The 23,450-nt window shown below is 39.5% G+C and overlaps 1 protein-coding gene across 2 annotated transcripts; it reads right to left on the reverse strand.

Moving 5' to 3' along the window:
• Positions 1-872: 872 nt before the first annotated feature.
• On the reverse strand, positions 873-21,877 carry stxbp6l (syntaxin binding protein 6 (amisyn), like). Of its 2 annotated transcripts, none has more exons than XM_085246598.1 (7): positions 21,677-21,877; positions 16,470-16,637; positions 11,063-11,193; positions 10,650-10,881; positions 10,450-10,548; positions 1,829-1,986; positions 873-1,680 (listed from the first exon to the last, which is right to left on the reverse strand). In XM_085246598.1, the coding sequence occupies exons 2-7, from the start codon at positions 16,621-16,623 to the stop codon at positions 1,657-1,659; spliced, it is 798 nt and encodes a 265-aa protein (XP_085102724.1). In that variant the 5' UTR covers positions 16,624-16,637; positions 21,677-21,877; the 3' UTR covers positions 873-1,656. The 2 variants fall into 2 exon arrangements, with proteins under 2 accessions (XP_085102724.1, XP_085102723.1); XM_085246597.1 differs by having other exon boundaries at positions 10,650-10,968; positions 21,677-21,875.
• Positions 21,878-23,450: the final 1,573 nt, after the last annotated feature.

Below are 23,450 nucleotides of genomic sequence, written 5' to 3' on the forward strand. Positions count from 1 at the left end.
TGCTGCTGGGGTTGTGCCAGCTGGTGTCCTTCCTGGGCTCTGGGTCTGTTAGCTGTTCGTAGGTTCCTCTGGTGCTTTAAGCTTCTCATCCTGGCTGTTTGTGCTACTAGGGTGGGTCTGGCATGAGCTTTCTGGCCTCTTTCAGATGTTGGTGGAGGCTTTTGGGCTGTGGTGAAAGCCTTTTTTCACGTTTTCTGGCTCTATGCACTGGTGTGCATTGTGAATCGGTCCTTATCTTTACTCTGCGTGACATTTCTGGATTCGTGTTGCCTTCTTTCACCACCATAAGAGCTGGTGTTTGGACCTTTGTGATTTGGGTGGCCGTAACGGGAATGGGGGTGCCTTTTTTTCTCTCTGTCCTGGTGTGGGTGTTTGTTTGTTTATTTATTTTTATGCTTCCTTTTTAGCTTATAGGGCTGATGTCCATTACACTGGACAAATTTTAATGGACAGACACTTACAGAGCTCTTTTACTCTAACTGAACACTCAAAGTGTTTTTTACTACAAACGTCATTCACCTCACCTAAGATTATGAGACTTGGATGACTAAGAACCTACACAGAGGACCTCATTCACCTAATCATGACCTATAGGTTATCTGTAGATCATGAATAGGTCATGACCTACCTCTGACTCCTAAGAAGAAAAAAAGACAGCCAATGAAAATCAGGAGGTTCTTTGTTTACCTTTAAAAAAATAGTGTCTCCTTCACATCTTTTGTACTGTGAGACTAATATGTGGACTATTTTTTATTTTTTTTACTATTAGAGGAACAGCTGATACCCTGTATAAGCTCAACATGTTTTTATTTAATTAGATCACAGAGAAGAGTTGATAGGTTTGAAGAAAAATTTCAGACATACCACATATATAAAATGCCACTAGAAGCAATAAAGAAAACATTTAATAGAAGTTGGGTTAGAATGAGTCAGTCTGATTTAAGTAATCCTCTATTCACTGCTGTGAGTCTTCTAAAGGCAGCATTTAAACATCCTTAAGGTACCCTGTACCCTAACCACTTAAACTAAACCATCGTACCTTTACTCCACTTTCTAAGACAATACTAACATGGACTAAATGACATACACAGCACAGCAGCGTAAATACAGCGTGACACTTTGATGTTCAGGAAACATAATGTGAACATAGTAGACAACACATAAGACACTGGACAGTGAGTGTACATACACACGCACAAAAAGACAACAACTGATAATGCCAGACTGAAGAAGACTATGAAATATACAAATTAAAGCACATTAAATCAACATAAAATCAAACTAAATCAAATGGAGTAATTAATGCCATTCACTGAGAGCAGTACTAATTTTTCTCTGGAGTGGCTTTCAAATAAATTTCAAGGCTATTGTACAAAAGCTAAAATACAAAAGCTATTTTAGAACAACACAAATGTTAAATAAATCCACTTTTTCCTTTTCATAAAAGTATCTGACAACAGACAAAACACAGTTCATGGGATATTTACCTATGGGCAGAGGCGCCCCAGAACACAGGGACATATTATTTAGTTGTCTTTGATACATTTAGTTAAAATAGAAACAAATTAGTAACATCCTGGAGCCCAAGAGTAAATCTTCTTATATTCTTCTTATTAGCATCTTCCAGAGTTAGCGGTATTCTCTCTCCAGTACACTCTACTTTGAATACTTCAGGGCTAGCTGTATAGGAAATAGAACAACAGAAATAAAAAATGTATGGCAGTTAAATTTTGACAAACGATTGTGCAAATATGGGTTATCTATTCTACTATCTATACTATATACAATTTTGAATGATTAATCTAGCAGAGAAGGCTGCATATGTTACCTTATGAGCAGTGTCTGCAAACTGCTGGACTTTGTGTGTCAGTTCCACAGTTTTGTCCTCAGCACGAGTTAGTCTGTCTCCACGCTCGCCCAGAGTAACATTCACCCTCTGGACTAAATTACCTACACTTCTGCCTTTGGCACGGTTCCGCATTTGACCTGTTTATATACACACACATACACACACAAAAGGATATTGAGAGAATTTTATACTTGTCCGTTTAGTAAGAAAATAGTGGACCAAATACCTTTACAATATGTCAAGTATCTTAAACTTAGGTCCATATTTCTTGAGCTTCTGAAAATCAGAGACTATTTTTAAAAATTGTTGTAATTTCTAAAAACTAGAAGCCATACTTTTTCAAAACTGCACTTAATCTGATTTGGATTTTTTCTTTCTTTTCTTGATTTGTTTTTTGGTTGTTTGTTTGTTTGTTTAAAATGTAATGAACAGAAGTGGACAGAGGCAAAATGACAAAAGAAAGAATCACTGCCCAAATAATTACTGTAACCATAACCTAACTGTATAACAGCTAGTCCAATGCTGTATGTGACCCAGGTCGGTATGGCGTAACTAAAGGCTGTAGCAAACCCACGGGACGTTGGGTGTGGGTATTGTTCCAGGCGCAGGGAGTGCAGGCCCTCACATACTCCCTGACATCTTTATCCAGAGTATCCCACCAGAAATACCTCATGAATAAAGAAATGGTCTGACTGTTCCTTGAATGGCCAGTATTTGGCCAGTATGAACCCAGTCCAGGACGGGATGCTGCTGGCACAAAGCGTTGATTCACTGGACCAGTTCCCAGGTCAGTTTCAGTCTCCAGCAATGTCCGGCTATGTACCCAATCTTGCATGTAGAGGGGAGGATGGTTGGGAGATACGAATGATCAGTTCGGAGACGAACTGGTGAGAAAGTGTGTCCTGTTTGTCATTACGATAACCTGGGCAGAAAGAAATGGGAAAAAATGTGCCTGGTGTGCCTTTAGTCTCTTAGGTATTCTAAGGTGAGTTAAGTTCTTGTGAGCAGCCCATATGGTGAATGGTTGCTCCATTGTCTCCAGCAGGTTTCGCCACTCCTCCAGGGAGGTTTAACTGCTAATAGTCGCCCACATCATAATTTCTCTGTACAGGGGTGAGGCGACGAGAAAAAAAGGCACAATGGAACATTGGTGGACGTGAGGCATGTTAAGGGTGAGGCTACCGGGCTGTAGTTGCGTATAAACCATCTGTAGAAATTGGCAAACCCCAAGAACCGTTGAATATGTTTCCGTGATGTGGGAGTTGGCCATTCCTTGAACGCTTGGGCTTTGGCCGGACCTGCCTTCACCTGCCCTCCTACCAGGATGTAGCCCAGAAAAGACACAGACGGTAAGTGAAATTCACAATTTCAAGCTTTGACATAGGATTCGCTTTCAAGGAGGTGCATGGACATGAGCTTGGTGTTCCTCGAGTTTTCAGTAGATCAGAACATCATCCAGATATACAAAAATGAATCTGTTCAAAAAGTCTCTAAGAATATCATTCACAACAGCTTGGAAGACTTGGGGCATTGGTTAGCCCAAAAGCATTACCAAATATCTGAAATGTCCAAGTGGTGTATTGAATGCAGTCTTCCATCATCTCTCTGTCTTATGCGAATCAAATTATATGTGTTGCAGAGGTTGATTTTGGTAAATATCGTGGCACCATGAAGATGTTTGAAAGCAGAGTTCATTAAAGGCAGTGGGTATTTGTTTTTGACTGTAATGTCATTCAGACCCCTATAATCTATGCACAGATGAATGGTTCTTCAAGGACGGGGAGATTATGCCTGCTGCGAGAGATTCCTGAAAATATTTTCCATGGCTGCTCGTTCAGGCCAGGACAAGATGTAAAGACAGCTAGTGGGAAGAGAGATCCGGGGAGGAGTTCAATCGCGCAATCATTTGGTCTGTGAGGTGGAAGTGAGATGGCATTTTGTTTACTGAAAACCTCCTATATGTCATGCTACTCAGATGAGATGGTAGAGAGATCTGGAGTGGTGTTGTTATGGGCATGAGGTTCTGCATATTCGGGTGGGCACACGGAGGTGAGACAGGTTAAGTGACAGAACCGCGATGGAGGCAAGTTACAGTACTGGAAGGGGAGCAGGAGTGACAGGAACTGGAAGTGCGTGAGCCAAATGCCTGTGGGGTCTGTAGTTCTTCTCAGCTTCTTTTTCTTTCAGGCGGTTGTCAATCCATAGGGAAAGGGAAACTAACTGCGAAAGAGGCAGGCTAATCGTGAAAGACGAGCTGATCTTTCATGGTTTCATTTAGCACTTGCAAAAATATCCCCTGTAACATCCGATATGGCCAGCCAGTGGGGTGGTTTGGTTTAAACTAGATTAAAACCAACAATGCTCTTAAAATATATATATATTAAAATAAAATAATTAAACATGCTCAGCCAAAACAGGTTTAGCTACATTCTGGACCATGTCTCCAGAATGCACTATCTAGCAAGCTGATTGGAGACCATAACAGTCAATCAGAATTTTTGCATCCAATTCTTTGATTGGATGGTTTTGTGGCACACTTATAATGGTGTACAGAGAGTTGTACGTGCACTGAGCAGAGATGTTGTGAGTGCAAACGACAGACTGAGAGCAGGTCAGCAGATGTCTGTCAGCACACAGAGCAGAGATCTGAGCAAGAGCAAATGCCAACAACTAAGCGAGACGGGCTGTTATTGTGTGTGTATATAGATAATAGCAAAAACTGAAATACATTTCTTGCAAGCAGCAATGAATTTTGTTCGCTCAAATTAAACTTTTGTTACCTCATAATAATTTTCTCCTCAACATGCAACATTCGCACTTGCAAATTGAAATAATAACGCCATATTTTTGGATGTATTGGTTTCTGCAGTCTCAACTCTATCACAATGTAAAATACACTTTTTGACATCACTGTACGCACAGTACACAGCAACACCAAAGTCAAATAATGACCATTAATAAGCATTCTTAAAAAGAAAGGGGATATGGTAACATACGAAGGTGAAAAGATGTATAATATTATGCTTGCCCAAATTTGTAGCTATAACAGCTTCAACGCCTCTGTGAAGGCTTGAGTCCAACTCCCAAAAAAAACAAAACCTCACACCATAAACCACCCTTCACCAAACTTTACACTTGAAGGTATTGAAACTGAAAGCAGCTAACCTGAAAGAGAGGGTCATAGCTAAACTGGGAACTGGACCATCCAAGGCTGATTACCAAGACTATGTGAAGTACCCTCTAAAGGTCTACTAGAAGATAGTATGGAGAATCAACCAACTGGGACCATCAGTAAGAACAAGCAGCTGATGTACACCACAGCAACAGTGATCCTTGAGATGCTTGGCTACAAGTTAAACAGCCACAAGAAGAAGGAGACTAGAGACCAAGATCAAGGCAGCACGAACAGAAACTAGTTAACTATCCTAGCTGTAGAAAGGTATGAGAATGGGTTCCAGTGCTCAGTGGACAACATCAGGCCCTAGCATAATTCATGCCTACTGGATAAGATGCACCCAGAATGGCTAACCAAAGAAAGAACAGCCCTTATCCTCAAGGATCTCCGCTAAGGACCAGTCTTATCCAAATACCAGCCAATAACCTCCCTCAGCACAACATGGAATGTCTTGTCAGGCATCATAGTGGCCATGATGAACTGGCACATAGCTCAATACACCAGCAGGGCCCAGGAAAAATATATAGAAACACCAGTAAGACCAGACTGACCAACCTGTGTATTGCCTGGACTGAATAAAAGAAAGCCTCTATGACTCAATGCCTCACACATAGACCCTAAGAGCGTTTATCTGAAATTTGCTGAGGAATGTGATGAATAACAAAAGAGGCCAAGTTCAAACCAATTTCATATGTCACCATCAAGTGCAGGATTTGCCAAGGAGATACTTTATCCCCACATTAACTCTGTGGTTAGTTCACCACGGAAGAAACAAACGATAATTGTCTGTCTTCCTGGACTGCACCGTGCGCATTGAAGAGACTGGGAACATCAACACTGAAGTTTACTGGAAGCCCACACACACAGACCAGTACCTCCTCTTTGACTCCCACCACCCTCTGGAACACAAACTTGGAGTAATCAGGACCTTACAACACTGGGGAGAAAATGTTCCCTCTAAGCCTGGAGGGAAATAGAGGGAACACACACATGTAAAGGAAGCTCTCAAAAACATGTGGTTATCCTAATTGGGCTTTCATCAAGTCAGCAAAGATGCACAGAAAAGAAGATCAGACACCAGCTGGGGAGGATAAGAAAGACAAACGCAACAACATTGTCATCCCCTATGTGTCAGGGCTTCGCTGTGTGGAGGTGAGGAAGAGCGGACCCAAATGCAGGACTCACGGGCTAGTGTGGAATGAAGATGGTGTTTATTATACAGAATGGATGAACAGAACATGAGACGGATGACTGGCTGATTGACTGACTGAAAGACTGACTGAACTGAACCGAACTGGAACATGCGAGGTAGACAACGTTAATGACTAGACAATGAACTGGTGGAAACCGATGACTTAAATACACAGACTGATGAGGATGATAATGAGAGACCGGTGAGTACACAGCTGAACATAATGTGGCTAATAACACATATAGTGGAACTAGAACATAATACACAGAGACAGAAAGTTGGCACAGTGAAACACGAGCATGTAGAAAATAAACTGAACATGAACAAACTGAAGTTGCTGGGTCAATGACCCAGGAACCCTGACACTATGTAGCCGGTGTATCCGAAAAACTCAGGAGAGTCTTCTCCAGGCACGACATCCCAGTTTACTTCAGACAGAAACTGGTTCATCCCAAAGACAAAACACACAAATCTAACAATGTAGTGTATTCTGTAGTGTAGCAAGGAATGCACAGACCTCTACATTGGAGAGACCAAACAGCCACTTCATAAACACATTGCACAACATAGAAGAGCCACCTCCATGGGACAATACTCGGCTATCCATCTGCATCTAAAGGATAAAGGTCACTCTTTCGAGGATGCCAATGTTCACATTTTGGACAGAGAAGATGGTTTGAAATAGGAGTGAAAGAAGCTATCTAGGTCCACTGTGAACGGCCATCTTTGATCAGAGGCAGTGGTTTACGACACCAACTGTCTGCCATCTATAATCCAGCTTTGAGATCTCTTAACAGACGCCTTAACGCCCACTCACATTCTGGGAAATCACATGATAGGGTGGGGCTAGATTTCACCATGAGCTCACCCGAAACCTTCGCTGATTGTGACCCACACCCCTTTTCACACCTTGGCTCATGTGATTAGGTAGAGGATCCTTAGGGGGTTCATTGTCGTCGTCCCCCCCCCCTCCCCGGGACACTCAAACAGGGATTAAATATGGGACTCTTCACCGTTTGACCTTAGAACTGAAGAAGCTTCTTGGATGAGAGGTGAAACATCTTCAAGCAACTTAAAGAAGTCTAGACGCTTTTTTTCTTTCCAAGCTAACTTCAACTTATACACCAATATGCTGATAACATTTTGAAATGCAAGTCTACTGATACAAACAAATTCATACTATTACCATCATCCTCTGCTAGCATTATCAATAGCAACACATTGTTAAGCCATTGCTGTGGAACTGTTTACTTTTAATTGTGGTGCAGCTTGGCATGTGTCCCATCCATTACACTGGCCCTATTACTGGTTTCAGTGGAATGCTGTGCTCACTCTTAGTCACAGAACTAATGCCAGCTATTGTATGAACCTCCCTGAAACAAACAAAGTCTCCTTTCATGTCAGGATCTCATTACAAAGAGGCCTTTCTCTGGCAACAGAAAGGTGGAGCTCAGCAAGAACAATAGACAAAAAGACAGAAGGGAAAATGACTATGAGACATGCTGGGGATACAATGAGCTGAGGAGTCCCAGTGCCATAACATTAAGACAGGAAGAAATCTATGAATCAAAGGGTGTTTTTTGAGCTGTACAATAGACCTAGTACCAATTTCAGAAAAGGATCGCCATTTCATTAGATCTATTAGAATCATTTGGAGGAATTTCGTGGATTGAAATATTAGGAGTTCCTGTGAATAAAATGTAAAAAAGATCTTATATCAGCATCAGACAAACTCATGATTTGTTTAGTGCATGCTGGGGGTGTACAATAGGATACAAGTGTTTTTCTAGTTACTGACCATTCACAAGACTTCAGTATACAAGGCACATTTAACCGTACATTCATACAGTGTTTTATTTCATACACCTTATCTATGTCACAGGCAATTTAGAATCAGTTAACAAGCATGTCTTTGGACTGTGGGAGGAAGCCAAAATACCCTATAACCTATTCCACCACCATACCACTTCAGTTAGAATACCACTAGTGTTAGATTCACATTTAATTTACCTAACTTGAGCTATCATTTACTATCCATTTAATGCCTCCAATTTGAGTTTCATTTTTTCACTATCAGCAAAAAATGGATTAGCATTTACACAGCATTTGAGTGGTCTCATTGACTCTTCAAAATGGCAGCAGCCTTGTCAAAGCGAGAAGAAATTGTGTTAAATAAAAAAGGATATGGAACACATTACTTATTACAGAGCTCTCCAAAAGTTGATTCTGTTCATTTGAACATAGTGTTTTCAGTGGGAGAAACGTTTTGTCACTCATCCAAGTGACTTCTTCAGTCTCAGCTGACTGCAGGTTTCCCCAATCTTATAAACAGTACATTTGTTTAATGACTGAAACTAGCACCACTGAAGGAACAGTGGGATGGGAGGATAGTTCCTTCATCATAATTACAGAGCTGCTTCTCACAGGATATTGATATTGTTAACACTTTTATGAAGTGTTAAATTTATAGCGGGTAAAACATGTATTTAACACCTGCAGCTTGCATGTATTATTTTAGGGTCTAAGGTACTGTTGGCATGAAATTCCCACCAGATGCCAGTAACAACTCATCTAATCCACACATGCGAAGAAATCAAACTATAGATGTCCATAAATTATGTCTAATAATGAGAAATGACACAGGGAAAAATTATTGAACACCCTTACTGAAATTTATTTAATCCTTTGTACAAGATCCTTTGTTGATGATGATAGCTTCAAGATGCCTCCCGTGTGGAGTAACTAGTCACATGCATTGCTCAGGTGTGATTTTGGCCCATTCTTCCACACAGTCTTCAAATCTGGAAGGTTCAGTGGGCTCTTTAATGAACTCTGAGCTTTAGTTCTTTCCATAGATTTTCACTTGGATTTAAGTCAGGTGATTGGCTGGGCCACTCACAGCTTTATTCCTTTCTCTGAATCCAGTTGAGAGTATCCATGGCTGTGTGTTTGGGATCACTGTCTTGCTGAAGTGTCCACCCTCATTTCATCTTCATCATCTGGGTAGATGGCATCAGATTTTATCAAGAATGTCTCAGTACATTTTTTCATTCATCCTTCCTTCAATTATATGAAGGTGTTGATGTATATTGCTGCAAAAGGTTGTGTTTTTTGGGTAGATATGCAGTGCCTTTTGACCGTCAAACATGGTGTGTATTATGGCATCCAAAGACTTCAGTTTTAGTCTCATCTGACTAGACTACATTCTGTCAGTAATTCACAGGCTTGTCTAAATGTTATTTATCAAACTTTAAACCCACTTCAACATGCTTCCGCAATGATACCTTGCTTGGTGACCATGCACACAGGCAACGGGAATTGTACCTGCCTGTTCCTGTTCTTTCTGTAGTGCTCTGTAAGTGGTCTATGGCTCTTGGACAACTCTTCTGATAATTTTTTTCACTCCTCTATCTGAAATCTTGGGGCGAGCACGTGGTCAAGGCCAGTTTATAGTGAAACAGCCAGACCAAGTTTTAATTCATTTGAAAGTCTAATAAAATTTGGCAACTGTGCCAACACAGTGCAGAGCAGCTACCCAGAGCTCGATTATCTTGTTAATAATTTTACATCTTGGCTGAGTACAACTCTGGATACTGCGGTTGCTCTAAAAAAAGAAAGTATCAAATCAGAGGTACTTGACTCCCTGGTATAACTCTCAAACATGTACCTTAAAGCAGATAACTCATAAGCTGGGGATGAAATGGCGTCTCATTAATTTAGAAGAGCAAAATGTTACTTTTTAGCAAAATTATAGGCTAATCTCCAACCTTCCTTTTATCTCAAAGGGTTAAGGTTTTCTTAAAAGACTAGTTGTAAAACAGCTTACTGATCATCTGCAGTGTGGGCAGTGGTTTATTTGAGTCTGTTTCAGTCAAGTTTCAGAGCTCATCGCAGAACAGAAACAGCTTTAGTGAACACATAAACTTCTTATGACAGGACTCATCTCTGTACTTTTTCTGCTAGACCTCACTGCAACATTTGATACTGTTGACTATAGTATTTTATTACAGAGATTAGAGCATGCTGTAAGTATTACAGGTTAGCAGTATTGACAGATTTAAAGATTAACTGTAATTTGATATATAACTACCTTCAGTCTGGGTACTAAGGGAAGACCAGTATAGATTAAGAAATCTTTGGATGTCATGTTTCCCATAATACAGACAAAACCCTCTTTTCATTAAACCCGTTAAAACATTAAACCTCTATATGTTCCTTTAGTCACTATCTTACCTTGACCTGGTGAGGGACTTTGGTTTGAAACCATCAAGTTTTTTACACGATTCAAGAAGGCTTTGCAGCGATAGATGACCAGATTCATGGTGCAGGCATCTAATTGAACAAACATAACACATTACAACAAAACAAAATTTTAACAAAAAATCTGTTAAGAAATAACTTTCATCATAACCTCAGTAACCATGAGACACTACCTTGTGTTAGTTTGGACTGGCAGTTAATGAATTCTGTGTGTTTGGGAAGAACAAAGCTCTTCCGTCGTGCCTGTAGGTTTTTGGATTCATAGGTATCTGGGTGACCAGCTCCTGCCAGTTCTTGATCACATTTATCAACTCGTCCCTGCTGGCTTGCCTTTCCCAACTTCCTTGACTTTCCCAGACCACCTGCTTTCCCCTCCCAGTGGGTTTGACAGGCGTGGTACAGGATCTGGACAAAAATACACTTGTCTGCTGAGGAGCTAGCCACCCACTGGTCCACAGCATTGTCAAAAACCAAATCAAACTCTGGGCTGTCCTGAAGAGGAGGACACAGGAAAACAAACAAAGCTGGCAAACAACTGAATGCATATGAAATGTAATGTAAGGATACAACAGGTACTGCTGCTGACCTTGTTGGGGTTAATCCCGTTGACCTGTTTGAGTTGTTCAACTGTCCACTGGGACCTCCTGATGAAGGAGGAGGAGCCTCCAAACCGCTTCACCTTGGTGATGAGAAGCTGAGGAGGTCTGGTGTTGGTGACTAGGAAATAAATGCAAACCACAATATCAGAATTTAAAGCTTGTAATAATAATTTTACTAACACCAGAGATTTTGTTCTGATCATTTTAAACTAAATTTTTTAACATAAAAAAGATACTTGATAACCAAAGAACTGAACATTTAGAGTAGATTTCTTTTCATTTAGATGGTAAGAAATTCCCTGCCCTTGAAGACTACAAAAATAATACATTCATTAGAAGCTTTGCAATTTGCAAAAAGAGCTTGTGCACAGTGTTACTGGAGGCCAAGGTAATGCCATCCAAGCATCTGGCTAGATATCATATTTTGAATATTTGACTGAGGACTGAGTACAATAACTTCAGTTTTATCTGAATTTATAAGTGCATCATCACCAGCAGATTATTTGCAAGTGTTCATTTTCAGTAATGAACAACAAATGAATAGAAGCAAACCCAGCAATGCATCTTCCATTTATGCTCCTGGAGGTCATAGGCCTCAAAAATCACTTAACACTCATTTACTGTTTCACCTTTTTAGTTAGTTTGTTAGTTTTTTTTTGATTTGTTCAAATCAATGTCACCTTCATAAAATGTTAAAGTAGTTTGAGTCACTGCACCTTTCAAGAATGCTTTTTGGTACAGCATAACGTCTGGCTGGTGGTGTTGTGTTTGTTGAAAAATAGTTGACCACTGTCAATGTCAACGTAAGTTCTCCTTCAATGTCTTTTGCAGACTTTCTAGCAAGAGCAAGTGTTGGAATTGATGTTTCTTATATTGTCATTTATGCTTAGAAATACATAATCATTTGTATGCTGATAAGAATCATATCCTTATTAGGTCTGATAAGATTCTGTGTGCATTTGTGTACCATGAGATGAGAAGAAGCAGCCTCGACGTTATAATTCCATTATAGCTTTTGAAACCAGACTGTTCTGTTTCTTGAGGTGCAAGACTTCCCACCTTTAAATGTGCATTTGAGATATGACATATTGCAAGTTCCTGTTTTTATAGTTTAGCAAGACACTTGCTTCTGTTTTTCTGCATACCTCATACACACAGTTTAAGTTCATTGTAAGGTCATATGTCTATGTATAGTATGGCTGGAAGAACACACACATGCACCTACACACACCCACACACACAGAATGTTGTTCAGATATGCCTGTTTAAGAATGTCACGTGTATTTGTAATTGCATATTCATGAATGATTGCTTGCTGACAATAAAAAGGGCTGTAGCGAAGGAATAAGTTGAAGTTGGCTAAGGAAAGATGAAGGCCTGGGCTGACTTCCCTCGCGAGCCACAAAGACAAAGAGCTCTATCTTGTCTTGTTTTGTCGTGTAGTTATTGGTGTCGTGTTCCAGCGGGGTGTGTGTGTGTGTGTGTGTGTGTGTGTGTGTGTGTGTGTGTGTGTGTGTGTGTGTGTGTGTGTGTGAATGGACATGGTCATGGTCATGATGGGAGGGGTTCACTGCACCCTGCTGGGATGGTTGTTCGTTCCAGAGTGTGTGGCTTCATGTTCAATTCAGTTTTATCTATACAGCTCCAAATCACAACAAGTCACCTCAAGGAGCATTATATTGTAAGTAAAGACCCTACAATAATACATACAGAGGAAAAACCCAACAATCATATGACCCCCTATGAGCAAGCACTTTGGCAACAGTGGGAAGGAAAAACTTCCTTTTAACAGGAAGAAACCTCCAGCAGAACCAGGCTCAGGGAGGGGTGGCCATCTGCAGCGACCGGTTGAGGTGAGAGAAGGAAGACAGGATAAAAGACATGCTGTGGAAGAGAGTCAGAGATTAATAACAAGTATGATTCAGTGCAGAGAGGTCTATTAATACATAGTGAGTGAGAAAGGTGACTGAAGAAGAAATATGGAATCTGCTGGGAGATTCCATAATGGGAATCCCCCAGCAGCCTACACCTAAGGGGGGGATTCAGGGTCTACGGAGCCCTGCAAGGGACATGGGAGATCTTGCAAAACAAACTCGGGATCTCGCAAAACTTTTGCGATATTTCACTAAAGTTGAATTCCAACAATGGCGGCAGCTACTTAGTTGTAATATTACTCTTTCTGGGTCACAAAATAAACTTTTAAGATATTTTGAGGCGCGAATGTAGTTGTGTAAACGTCAAATATCTGCTCAGTTTACAAGACATCACATATTTGCAAAAGTGCTCCGACATTTTCGGAGATCTGACACCCACCATCTCGAAGCTAACGGGAGGTCGAGACCTAGTACAGGCGGGAGGAACACCACTCTCCCAGCACATCGTGCCTTGACCTCCCGGTCGGCTTCGAGCTGGCGGTCTCCGAAGAATGCGGCTAAAACTTTTGCGAGATCTCACAAAACTTTTTCACAAAACTTTTGTGAGATCCCGAGTTTGTTTTGCGAGATCTCGCAAAAGTCTGTCTTAATTTTTTTTCTCCCATGTCCGTTGCGGGGCTCCATAAGGGTCACCTGATCCAGCCCTAACTATATGCTTTAGCAAAAAGGAAAGTTTGAAGCCTCATCTTAAAAGTAGAAATAGTGTCTGTCTCCTGAATTCAACCTGGAAGCTCATTCCATAGAAGTGGGGCCTGAAAACTGAAGGCTATGCCTCCCATTCTACTTTGAAACAACAAGTAAGCCTGCAGTCTGAGACCAAGGAGCTCTAATGGGGTGATATGGTACTATAAGGTCATTAAGATAAGATGGGGCCTGAGTAGGAATTTGAATTCAAACCTAGATTTAACAGGGTGCCAATAAAGGGATTCTATACTGTCTTGAATATGATAATCTGCTAATGGGACAAATAAGTAGCCATGAATATTGTATTTTGATTATTATACATCAGAAAATTGTGAAGCCTTTATTTTGACACCTGGATAGACAGGGAAGCTTTTATTTTGACATGTCTATAGACAGGAAACAGGAAGTGCAGAGAACAGTGGGAATGGCTATCCCTTTGTAATCATTTGTGTTGAATCCAAAACAATCCTTCAGAGGAGTCCTTCAGAAAGCAATGGTTCTAAGTTCTTGCAGTTCTTTGTATATTAGGTAATTAGTAATAGGGTGTTTTGTGACATTGTTTTGTACCTTCTTTGAAGTGCAGTAGTTATAGGTCGTAGCCTCTGAGCTAATGATAAAAGCGTACACTTACCAACTACCTGCTCATTTTTCATTGTATTAATGTCAGACTGTATATCTACAGGATACTTATTTTGTAGTCTCCTATGTTAGTGCCTAACTATACTTACATGCTGATTATATGACAGTCCTTTGTGTTTTTGTGTTTTGTATGTGTTTTTCATCACTCCAGTTCATGATGTCATTAAAGGAGCAAGTATGCTTGTCTTCATGGCTCTTGAAAAGGAGTTTTGCTGGCTGTTTATCTATGCTCACATTCAGAGAGTTCAACACATAGAGAGAACAGTACAGAAGCCAATATTGGAGAAATATGCTCTCTGTTTCTAGTCCCTGTCATTATGGTTGCTGCAGCATTTTGGATTAACTGAAGGCTTTTCAGTGTGTGGTTGTTGTTTTTTTTAGGAAATCCTGATAATAACTCCAACTTTTATCTGAATTTAGAAGCAGAAAATTAGAGGCCATTCAGGTCTTTATGTCTTTAAGACATTAGTGCAGTTTAACTAATTGGTGTGTGTTATCTGGTTTCATGGATAGATAAAGTTGGGTGTCATCTGCATAGCAGTGAAAATATATGCTATGCCTTCTGATGACATTGCCTAAGGGAAGCATCTATAATGTAAACAGAATTGGTCCTAGCACTGAACCCTGTAGAACACCATAATTGACCTTAGTGTGTGAAGATTCCATTTACATGAACAAATTGGAGTCTATTAGCTAGATATGATACAAACCACTGTAGTGCAGTACCTGTAATACCTACAGCATGCTCTAATTGTTCTAATAGAATATTATAGTCGACAGTATTGAACGCTGCACTGAGGTCTAGCAGGACAAGCACAGAGATGAGTCCACTCTCAGAGGCCACAGGAAGAAGATCTTCCGAGTAGCGGGTGTTTCTTGGGTCAGCCCAGTGACCCTGATCTTGGTTCACACCAGGGTGGTTGGTCTCTACTGGGGTTGGCTGTCCAATGCCCATGGGACTCTCCCCCCTTGGTCGTTTGTGCCCCATCTAGGGCCTCACTCCTTCTCCTGCTGGATGGGCACGCAGATATCGGCGAAATGTGTGGCCTCAGGTCTTCAGTACTCTTTGGGGCTGTGGTTCTCCCGGATCCATCTCGTTCTGTCTTTGGCTCCTGGGGGATGTTATCGTGGCTTACCACCCTCATTTTCAAAGATATTTTGTGAAACAGACAGACACACTCACTCACACATGCACTCGCTCACTCTCAACAGGCAGAGGAAAACTGAGGACTAAATACACAGAGGTTAATTGTCACAGACCCAGTACCATGATAGAGTGTGTCGCATGCTTCCTGTTTTATTTTTGATAGTGTGCTATTTTATTTTGATAGTGCATTATGTTCAGCTTTATTTCCCTGTCCTGTTAGTCTGATTAGTTCCAGCTGTGCTTCCCCTTCCCTCATTATCCTCCATGTATTTAATACTCCGTATTCCCCTGCCTGTTGTCATCCCTCGTTGCTGTTTGTGTCACTGTGGTTTTCGCGCTACTCCTAGTTCAGGTTCTGTTTTCTTGTTTGTAGTGTTTGATTTTACTATAGCAATAAAAGCTGCCTTCCTTAGTTTACCCCTTATGTTTAAGTCCTGCATTTGGGTCCAGCCTTTACCTGCCACACAGCCAGCGTTGACAAATACTACGTGCAGGTACATATCACACACATGACTTTGTTTATATAAGATCCTAACGCATGCAGAGACTATGCGTTAGTCTCTGCTATTTCCATTAACATATATAAAAAAACAAGCTTGCAAAAGTGATGAGCAGTGTTGGTCTTTTCTTAATATACATTAATACCTGTTTTAATTCACATATATCAAAAATTATTTATGTTTCATTTTTTTCCTAAAAAGAAATTTTATTTTTCCCTGTCTCCAAAAACTATGGAATAAGATCATGATTGAGATCTCACAGTATTAAAGTTGTATGACATATTCTCTGATATTAATGAGGTTTTAAACAAAAACAACAACAACAACAAAAACCAATATTTTGAGATGATAATTTCTCAGATTTGAGTCACAAAAATATGAATGTGCCCTGTCTGATTTTTTTTATGACTCCAATGGCCTCACTAGAACTTCAACCTACAGTTTTATTTTTTTTAATCAGAAACATAGAGTGCCTAATATAGACTTTTACCTGATATACAGATGAATGTGGCATAATCCCCCTTAGGTCCAGTAGGCAGGAAAGCCATCCTCTTTTTTTTCCTCCTCCTCACCTCCACCGCCACCAGCATCCGCTCATCACGAGGGATGAAGATCTCTTTGTTAATGGCAGACTGAATGTTCATTGTTGTCCAGAAACCTACACAAATAAATTATATACATGACTGTTGTTGTTATCCCTGGTTAGGAATAATTACCATCCTATCATTACATCTGAGAGAGGGCAAACGGACTTAACATCCAGCCTTTTATGTTTGAAGTCATACAGAGCGGAGTTTATGTATATGTGTTTTTGCTAATAATAAATCATCTTTAATTCTTAATGAAATATAATTAAAGTATAAGTCTGATTAATATGATTAATGAGAAATGCAATTTGAATAATGAAATCTTTCTAATACTTGAGTTCTGACCTCCTGGCCTTTAACTGTGATTTGATGTGTGTGTGCCTCTGTGCTGGGACTGTTTGTACCAACAGGAAATGCAAACTTAGCACACAGCCTAGACTTTGCCTCAGGCCTTTAGTGCAAATATTCACTGAATGTCTGACTTTAACATGTATGGCTGAATAAGAGAAATTACATTTAGTATATTGTAATTGAAAAACAGTGATGGATTTAATAATAAATCATATTAAAGTAAAACATGGAAAAGAATCTTTAAACTACATTTTAAATCATGTTAAATTAAGGTCACACAAATAGGTTCTATAAATAGGGTCTGGCTGGACATGTGGTGATTAGATTTTAACACAGATGATTAGATGTCCAGAGAGAAAAAGAGGGAGGAGAGCGAAGGGGAGAACACATATAAAAACTAACACTAGTTCTTGTGATGGCCAGAAGGCATCATCTGAAGATTTGGCTCTGAGAGTCCACAGATATGCCAGATGAGCAACCACTGCTCAAACAATGTGGACCCACTAATTGGGTCTAATTGTAATTTTGACTTTTTCTCTTCGCATTTTTTCTGTGTTGGATTATAAGTTCAGGAGGATTTAGATTTCCATCGTTTCCTAATGGATTGCAACTTCCAAGAACTGGACTCCTTTCCTGTATATTCCCACAGAGATAGGTGCGTTGTTGCAAAGGCGTGCCCATTCGCTCCAATCTCTTTGTCCTCAAGGATCAGAATTAAATCAGTTTAGGTTAATTAGATTTAGTCACCAAGTTCACAGATTTAATAGATTGCTGCTGATAATGGATCTGACTGAGGTGAAACCTTGACCAGAGGGCCACCCTGGCAAGCATGCTTTCAGAGGGAGGAAGATCGACATCCAGAGGAACTGAGTAGCAGTCAGGGTGAGTCTCCTTCCCTGCTCCATTTGTTTGCTTACTGGGTAATACTCATAGGATCAGAGATTAGTGCTTTTATATAGAGATTCAGGATTGCGTGTGCCTGGTTGAAGATCAACAAAGCCACTCTCAAAGGACCTCCAATACCAGGATTCACCATAGCAGCAGGTAATTAAAGAGCCTCTATCCAGTGGACCACGGAATGTAAACCTGAATCAGTCCTCACCATGATATTTAAATAAAAATAAAAATAAAAAACAGAAGGGGGAGTTATTTAATTTGCTAGGGTCACTTTGTCATCATTATAGGCAGAATAAAAGTTTGATACAAAATATGTAATATTTAATGTCTCCTGTCATACATTGATTTACATTTGTTTCTTTTATATCTCATTATTCAGCTGGAACCTGACATGCTATACAAGTGGTCTCCAGCATAGACATGGTTTCCAGAATGGAGCCTAGCATGTGCCTGCCTGAGGACAGGGCAAAGATTCACACTGTAATTTTCACTGCACCTTTCATAATGTTGCTTGACATGGTTTAATGACAGAATATCAATCTGTGAACACATTTCAACATGAAATGTATTCGGGTCACAACCTGACTGTGTATAGCCTATATTTAATAAATCACTTTAAAATACAGTTTCTTCATTTTAAAAGTCTCAAAACTTATTTCAATCTCATTTTTCGTCATTGGTCAGCCATGTAAAACACAACTTAATGTGTAAGTAAGGTTCAGAGAGCTTTTCTTTGGAAAATAATGTTTTTGGGATACATCCACAAATAGAATAGGCGGACTATGTTAAGCTCAGACAGTCTGTTACCCCAGTGACTGTTTAACCCTCTCAGGCTCAAATGAAACTTTTTGTTTGCTAATGCACAACCAAGTCCTGCAGTGGTACTTCTGAGTGAAAAAAAACTCATAAAATATGTATGTGGGGTAATCAGGTTGTTAGTTTTTAACTGTTGCAAATCGGCAACGCCTGCCTCGAGAGGGTTAAGTTAACTCTCTTTCTAGGACAGAAAAATCCAGTTTTCCTCAGTTCAAGGTTAAAAAACCAATAGTCCTTATCTAAACCTGCTGCTTGGAATAGGGGCCTGCAGTTGAAATAGTTATATCTTTCTTTTTTTGTAAAATGCTATAATCAAAGTGTTTTTTACTGGTATTTTCCTTAGCTTTAGGTGGTTTGAGACCACACAAAGTCTATATGGGGCAGGGGTTTGGGTTTTTTTTTATATCCAGATGTGCTAGTTCAGCGGCCTACTGAAATGACCCCCTCATCTTATTGGGGGTTGCTGTAGCTCAGGAGGTAGAGCAGGTCACCTACTGACTGAAAGGTTAGTGGATCATTGGCTCCTCGAGTCTGCATGCCCAGTATCCTTGGGCAACATACTAACCCCAAGTTGCTCGTATGAATGTTTGTTAGGAAGCACTAAAGACTTAGAAGAAAAGTGCTTGTGTGAATGTGACATGTTGCATAGAGCACTTTGAGTACACCAGGAGAGTAGAGAAGCACTATATAAGAATCAGTCCATTTACCATTTTATTGAGGATATCTAATTGACATAATGCTTTCCCTAGCTGCTCACCCTAACCATTAAAAATGAATTCCTAATCTTAACCCTTAGCCTAAACCTAACCATTACCTAATTGTAACCCTGATACTAAAACCTAAAAGAGCCTCAGGAATGTCTTCAAACTCGCGGGGACAAGCATTTTGTCCCCATAAGTAACTGTTGGTCCCCACAAGTATAGTGGCATGCCAATTTTCTTTCATCACAAACGTATGTAAACATGGTACACACATGCACACACACATGCATCCCACAAAAACATTGTTGATTTACATGCATTTTTGAATTTTTGTGTTCCAGGTGATTTTTGTATGTTTGTTGCATGTTTGTTTTTTCTTACAGGTGCAGCAGTTGGTGATACATGCATGTTTCTGTGCATTTCTATTTGTGCTCTATCGTTTTTTCTTCACCTGCCTGTCCTGCCCTAGACACTGTCTTACTGTATACCACGTATAATGTAATAAATGAAATAACACGAATAAGAGGAACCTATAGAGAATTTATAGAGCTGATCTTGGAAAAGCAAAATGTGTTTGGCATGACAGTGTGTTCAGATCATAATTCTGACTGCAAAAGCTGCCCAACAGAACAGGATGAAAAAAGTAAAATTTAAAAAAACCTAATAAAAACCTAATTCTTATTTATTACAAAAAGGCCAAAACCATTTGTCGTGTCATAATCGGTCACACTGATAGAAAAATCTCAGTTACAAGTGGCATCTTAGAGATTATGTGAATATAAATATATTTTGTGAATATGATTAATACTGAGTGAAAACAGAACTAAATGCAGTGTCTTAAAATCTAGTGTAATGTATTTGCATTTGTTAAGCAATTTTCTAGTCTTACTTATCATTTATGGCACTCAAGACTAAAAATCACATTCCAGCTCTTCAGGTTCAGAACCTCTATAATTTTTACTGAAAATCAGCGATAAATGATTCTCGGTTATTCTATCCAAATAGCAAAATGACACCAAGTCAGGTTCAGATTGGAATCCACTTGCATGATGGGCTGGATCATCATAGATCACAAGGATCACAGACTTAAACCAGGTCAGGCCTGCGTCCATTTTGTCTCAAAACAACAATATGTTTGCTTTTACTAATACAACTTTATATATTCTTTAAAAATTTAGAAGGCTGCCCTTCATTATTTAGTTAAATGTGAATCAGTTAACTCTAAACACAGTTTAAAACATTTCTGCTTTTTTAAAATATTTTTTTCTGTCAATCTTCACTAATAGCAGACAACATCAGACACTACAGTTACAGGTGTTTCTATCTTTGAGACACCTTTAGTTGCTCTGCCACATTTGAGAAAGCATTTTGCTATTATTTGTATTTCCATAAGATAGCAACAACTTATATATATATCAAGTTTGGAAATTATGAAAATGACTCAGTGATTGTGAAATTAATCATGGCCCTGTTTCTTTCCTTCTTTGTACCCATCTTGTTTTTGAGCATTACAGAGTCCCTGAGGGACTCATCCCTCACAGGATTGTTTTACATTATTGTTCATCACTCAGTAATCTATGTGTGAATCACTGGACATTGGCAGTTTTTCTTATCATCCAAAATGTACATGTTTTGGGAAACAATTTCTGAAACAAAGATTTTCTCTGGTGAGACAATTCAACAGCTGCATATTATCAACAATATTATAATATTGTTGTTATCACTGACCTATATTTACAAGGTGAGCGTGACCTGGGTTTATAAATGCTCATTTTAATGATAAATGGAATGGTCCTTATATAGCACCCACTCAAAGCTCTTTATATAACATGTGTCATTCAACCATTCGCACAAGCACTGTTTTCTATACTTTTTCCAACAAAGGTGCTTTCAATCTAGCATTCATTCTTTAATTTGGCATGCAGGTTTGCCCCCCACCCGAATCCTATTTTATTCTAATGCTTCATGTTTGACGGGATGTTTTCTGTTTTTGTTTTTGTTTTTTTGTGTTTTGTTTTTTTTTTTGGGGGGGGGGGGGGGGGGGGGGGTGACAATTAAACACAATGAACAACAGTGAAATGACAAAGTATTCAGATCTTTGTCTTCAGTAGAGTACCACCATGCATTTACCAAACAAAGACTTTCATTGCCATAGTTATAAACAATGTTATTGTTTTCAGCTGCTGTGCAGCTACACTTCAAATAAATTACATCTTTATAAGACAACCAACCCAAAATTGCATGAAACAGTTAAGTCAAACATGGCTAATTGTGTTTTGACATTTTGATTCCTTACTCTACGTTTTTCACTCATTTACCAAACTTAAGTCTAAATGTTATCCTACCCGTTCTTGTTTTCTTCTGTTTCCAAATCCTGGACTGGTCTTTGTTTCTACTCCAGTGAGACTCTTGTGTTAGTACAGATGTTCAGTTAGTATGTGGTTAAATTGATCAAATACTTCCAAGGCTTCAGTCCTGAATTTATACCCAGGCACACTAAGTGGCGTGCCTTGCTGTGAAGGCACACAGCAACCATAGTCCATCCCATTTCAAAAGGCTGACAGGCACATGGTATGAGCCAGAGAACAGACAGTTGCTGTCTCAAAAACTGAGCTTTCCGTGGAAGTCTTCATTATTACACATGTGCAAATCTTTATCAGCCAATTAGAATATAGTGAAATTATTTAATTTTAATAACTATATATATATCTATATGATGTGACACTGCATCACTCCATGAACACATGAGACAAAAGCCACTACAACCCCAAAGTTTTCTGAACTTTTCTATACATAACAATTAACATACAATGAATAGCTTAAATAATGCTATGTAACTATAAAATAATTTTAAAAACAAGAATACAATATGCCAAAAAAATAATGAAGTTAAAACCAATTTAAAAAAAATAAATAAGAAAATTTAAATAAGCTAAAATTGAAATGACCTAATCCCATAGGGAAATTCATATGTCTGACATAGCTCATCTATTAAAGCCTGATGGTTGTGGGTGCGAATGATTTTCTATATCTCTGAATTTATTCTGTGAATTTTATTTTATTTTTTCCCAACAGAGAGAGGAGTACTGATGTTACTGTTGTTGTTTTAAAGTGGCTGAGCAGAGTTATTCAGGATGCCTTCAAATATCTTTAGAGTGCAATTTTACACCATCTCCTACCACTGGAAATGATGTGCTATATAACAATGCTAACATTTTCTAAATCAGTACAGCAACAACTGAGTTTAAAAGGGCTTACTAAATGGTGTCAACATTATAGCTGTAATGTATTCAGTCTTTTCTAGTCTTTTAACATGGACCCAATAAACAGAAGCCAGCATAGCAGAAATATGGTCTTTCTAGTCCCTGTCACTACTTTCACTGCAGCATTTTGGACTGAAGTCTTTCTTGGGATTTTTTTTTTTTTTTTTTTTTTTTTTTTTGTGATAACCTGTTTTCTGCTTGGATCACTGAATCCATCAGACGTTTTAGGTGGAGTCCAATCGCCAAACAGAGAGTAGTTCAGGAGTTCAGCAGTGGGGCTAGCGGAGGTGACAAAGCAGTTCTGGTACCAGCTGCATGCCCAGCAGCAGAACAGATCTGGAGGCCACGCAATAGGCAGGCGACTGAGGAGGCGTGACCCGGGAGGTGGCCTGGCAGGAGGCCAACAGTTACTGTATAGCACGTTAGTCAGAGGCCAGTGCCTCGAAATCCTACCGTTGTTGGTCACCTGCTGTTCAGCTGCAATGTTATTATTGTTATTTACAGACAACCCGAACCATCACTGTGCTCGAATAATTTAGTGGGAGTGGCCATTCCATAAATTAATGTCTGACATTAAAAACCCAACCGCTTCTGATGGCGTTCCCCCTCCCTAGTTTATAAGTAGATTAACTGTTGCAAAAGCACTGCCAATCTCTTTTAAGTTTTCAAGTACAGATTGCTGTTGGTCTAGCTGTCCTCAGTCAGTTGTAATTTATTAGCTATTATGACTGTTGGGGCAGAACACGGTTCAGAAAAGGGGTAGGCCTGTGGCATTCAAACATGCATCATACGCCTCCCACAATTCAACCTTTCACCTTTATTTCATGTTTCTCTCTCTCACACACACACACACACA

The sequence above is a fragment of the Mchenga conophoros genome, linkage group LG15, assembly GCF_057382185.1.
Source record: "Mchenga conophoros isolate Kocher_MC1m ecotype Shallow Benthic linkage group LG15, M_conophoros_male_GT1.1, whole genome shotgun sequence".
Classification (NCBI taxonomy): Eukaryota; Metazoa; Chordata; class Actinopteri; order Cichliformes; family Cichlidae; genus Mchenga; species Mchenga conophoros.

Bases quoted from the DNA above. Each gene is read 5' to 3' on its own strand.
- stxbp6l (XM_085246597.1), bottom strand. From the start codon at position 16,623: ATGAACATTCAGTCTGCCATTAACAAAGAGATCTTCATCCCTCGTGAT. The intron at 10,969-11,062 runs GTCAGCAGCAGT...CCTCCTCTTCAG, and splicing joins ACGGGATTAACCCCAACAAG to GACAGCCCAGAGTTTGATTT. The intron at 10,549-10,649 runs GTAGTGTCTCAT...TTGTTCAATTAG, and splicing joins CCAGTCCAAACTAACACAAG to ATGCCTGCACCATGAATCTG.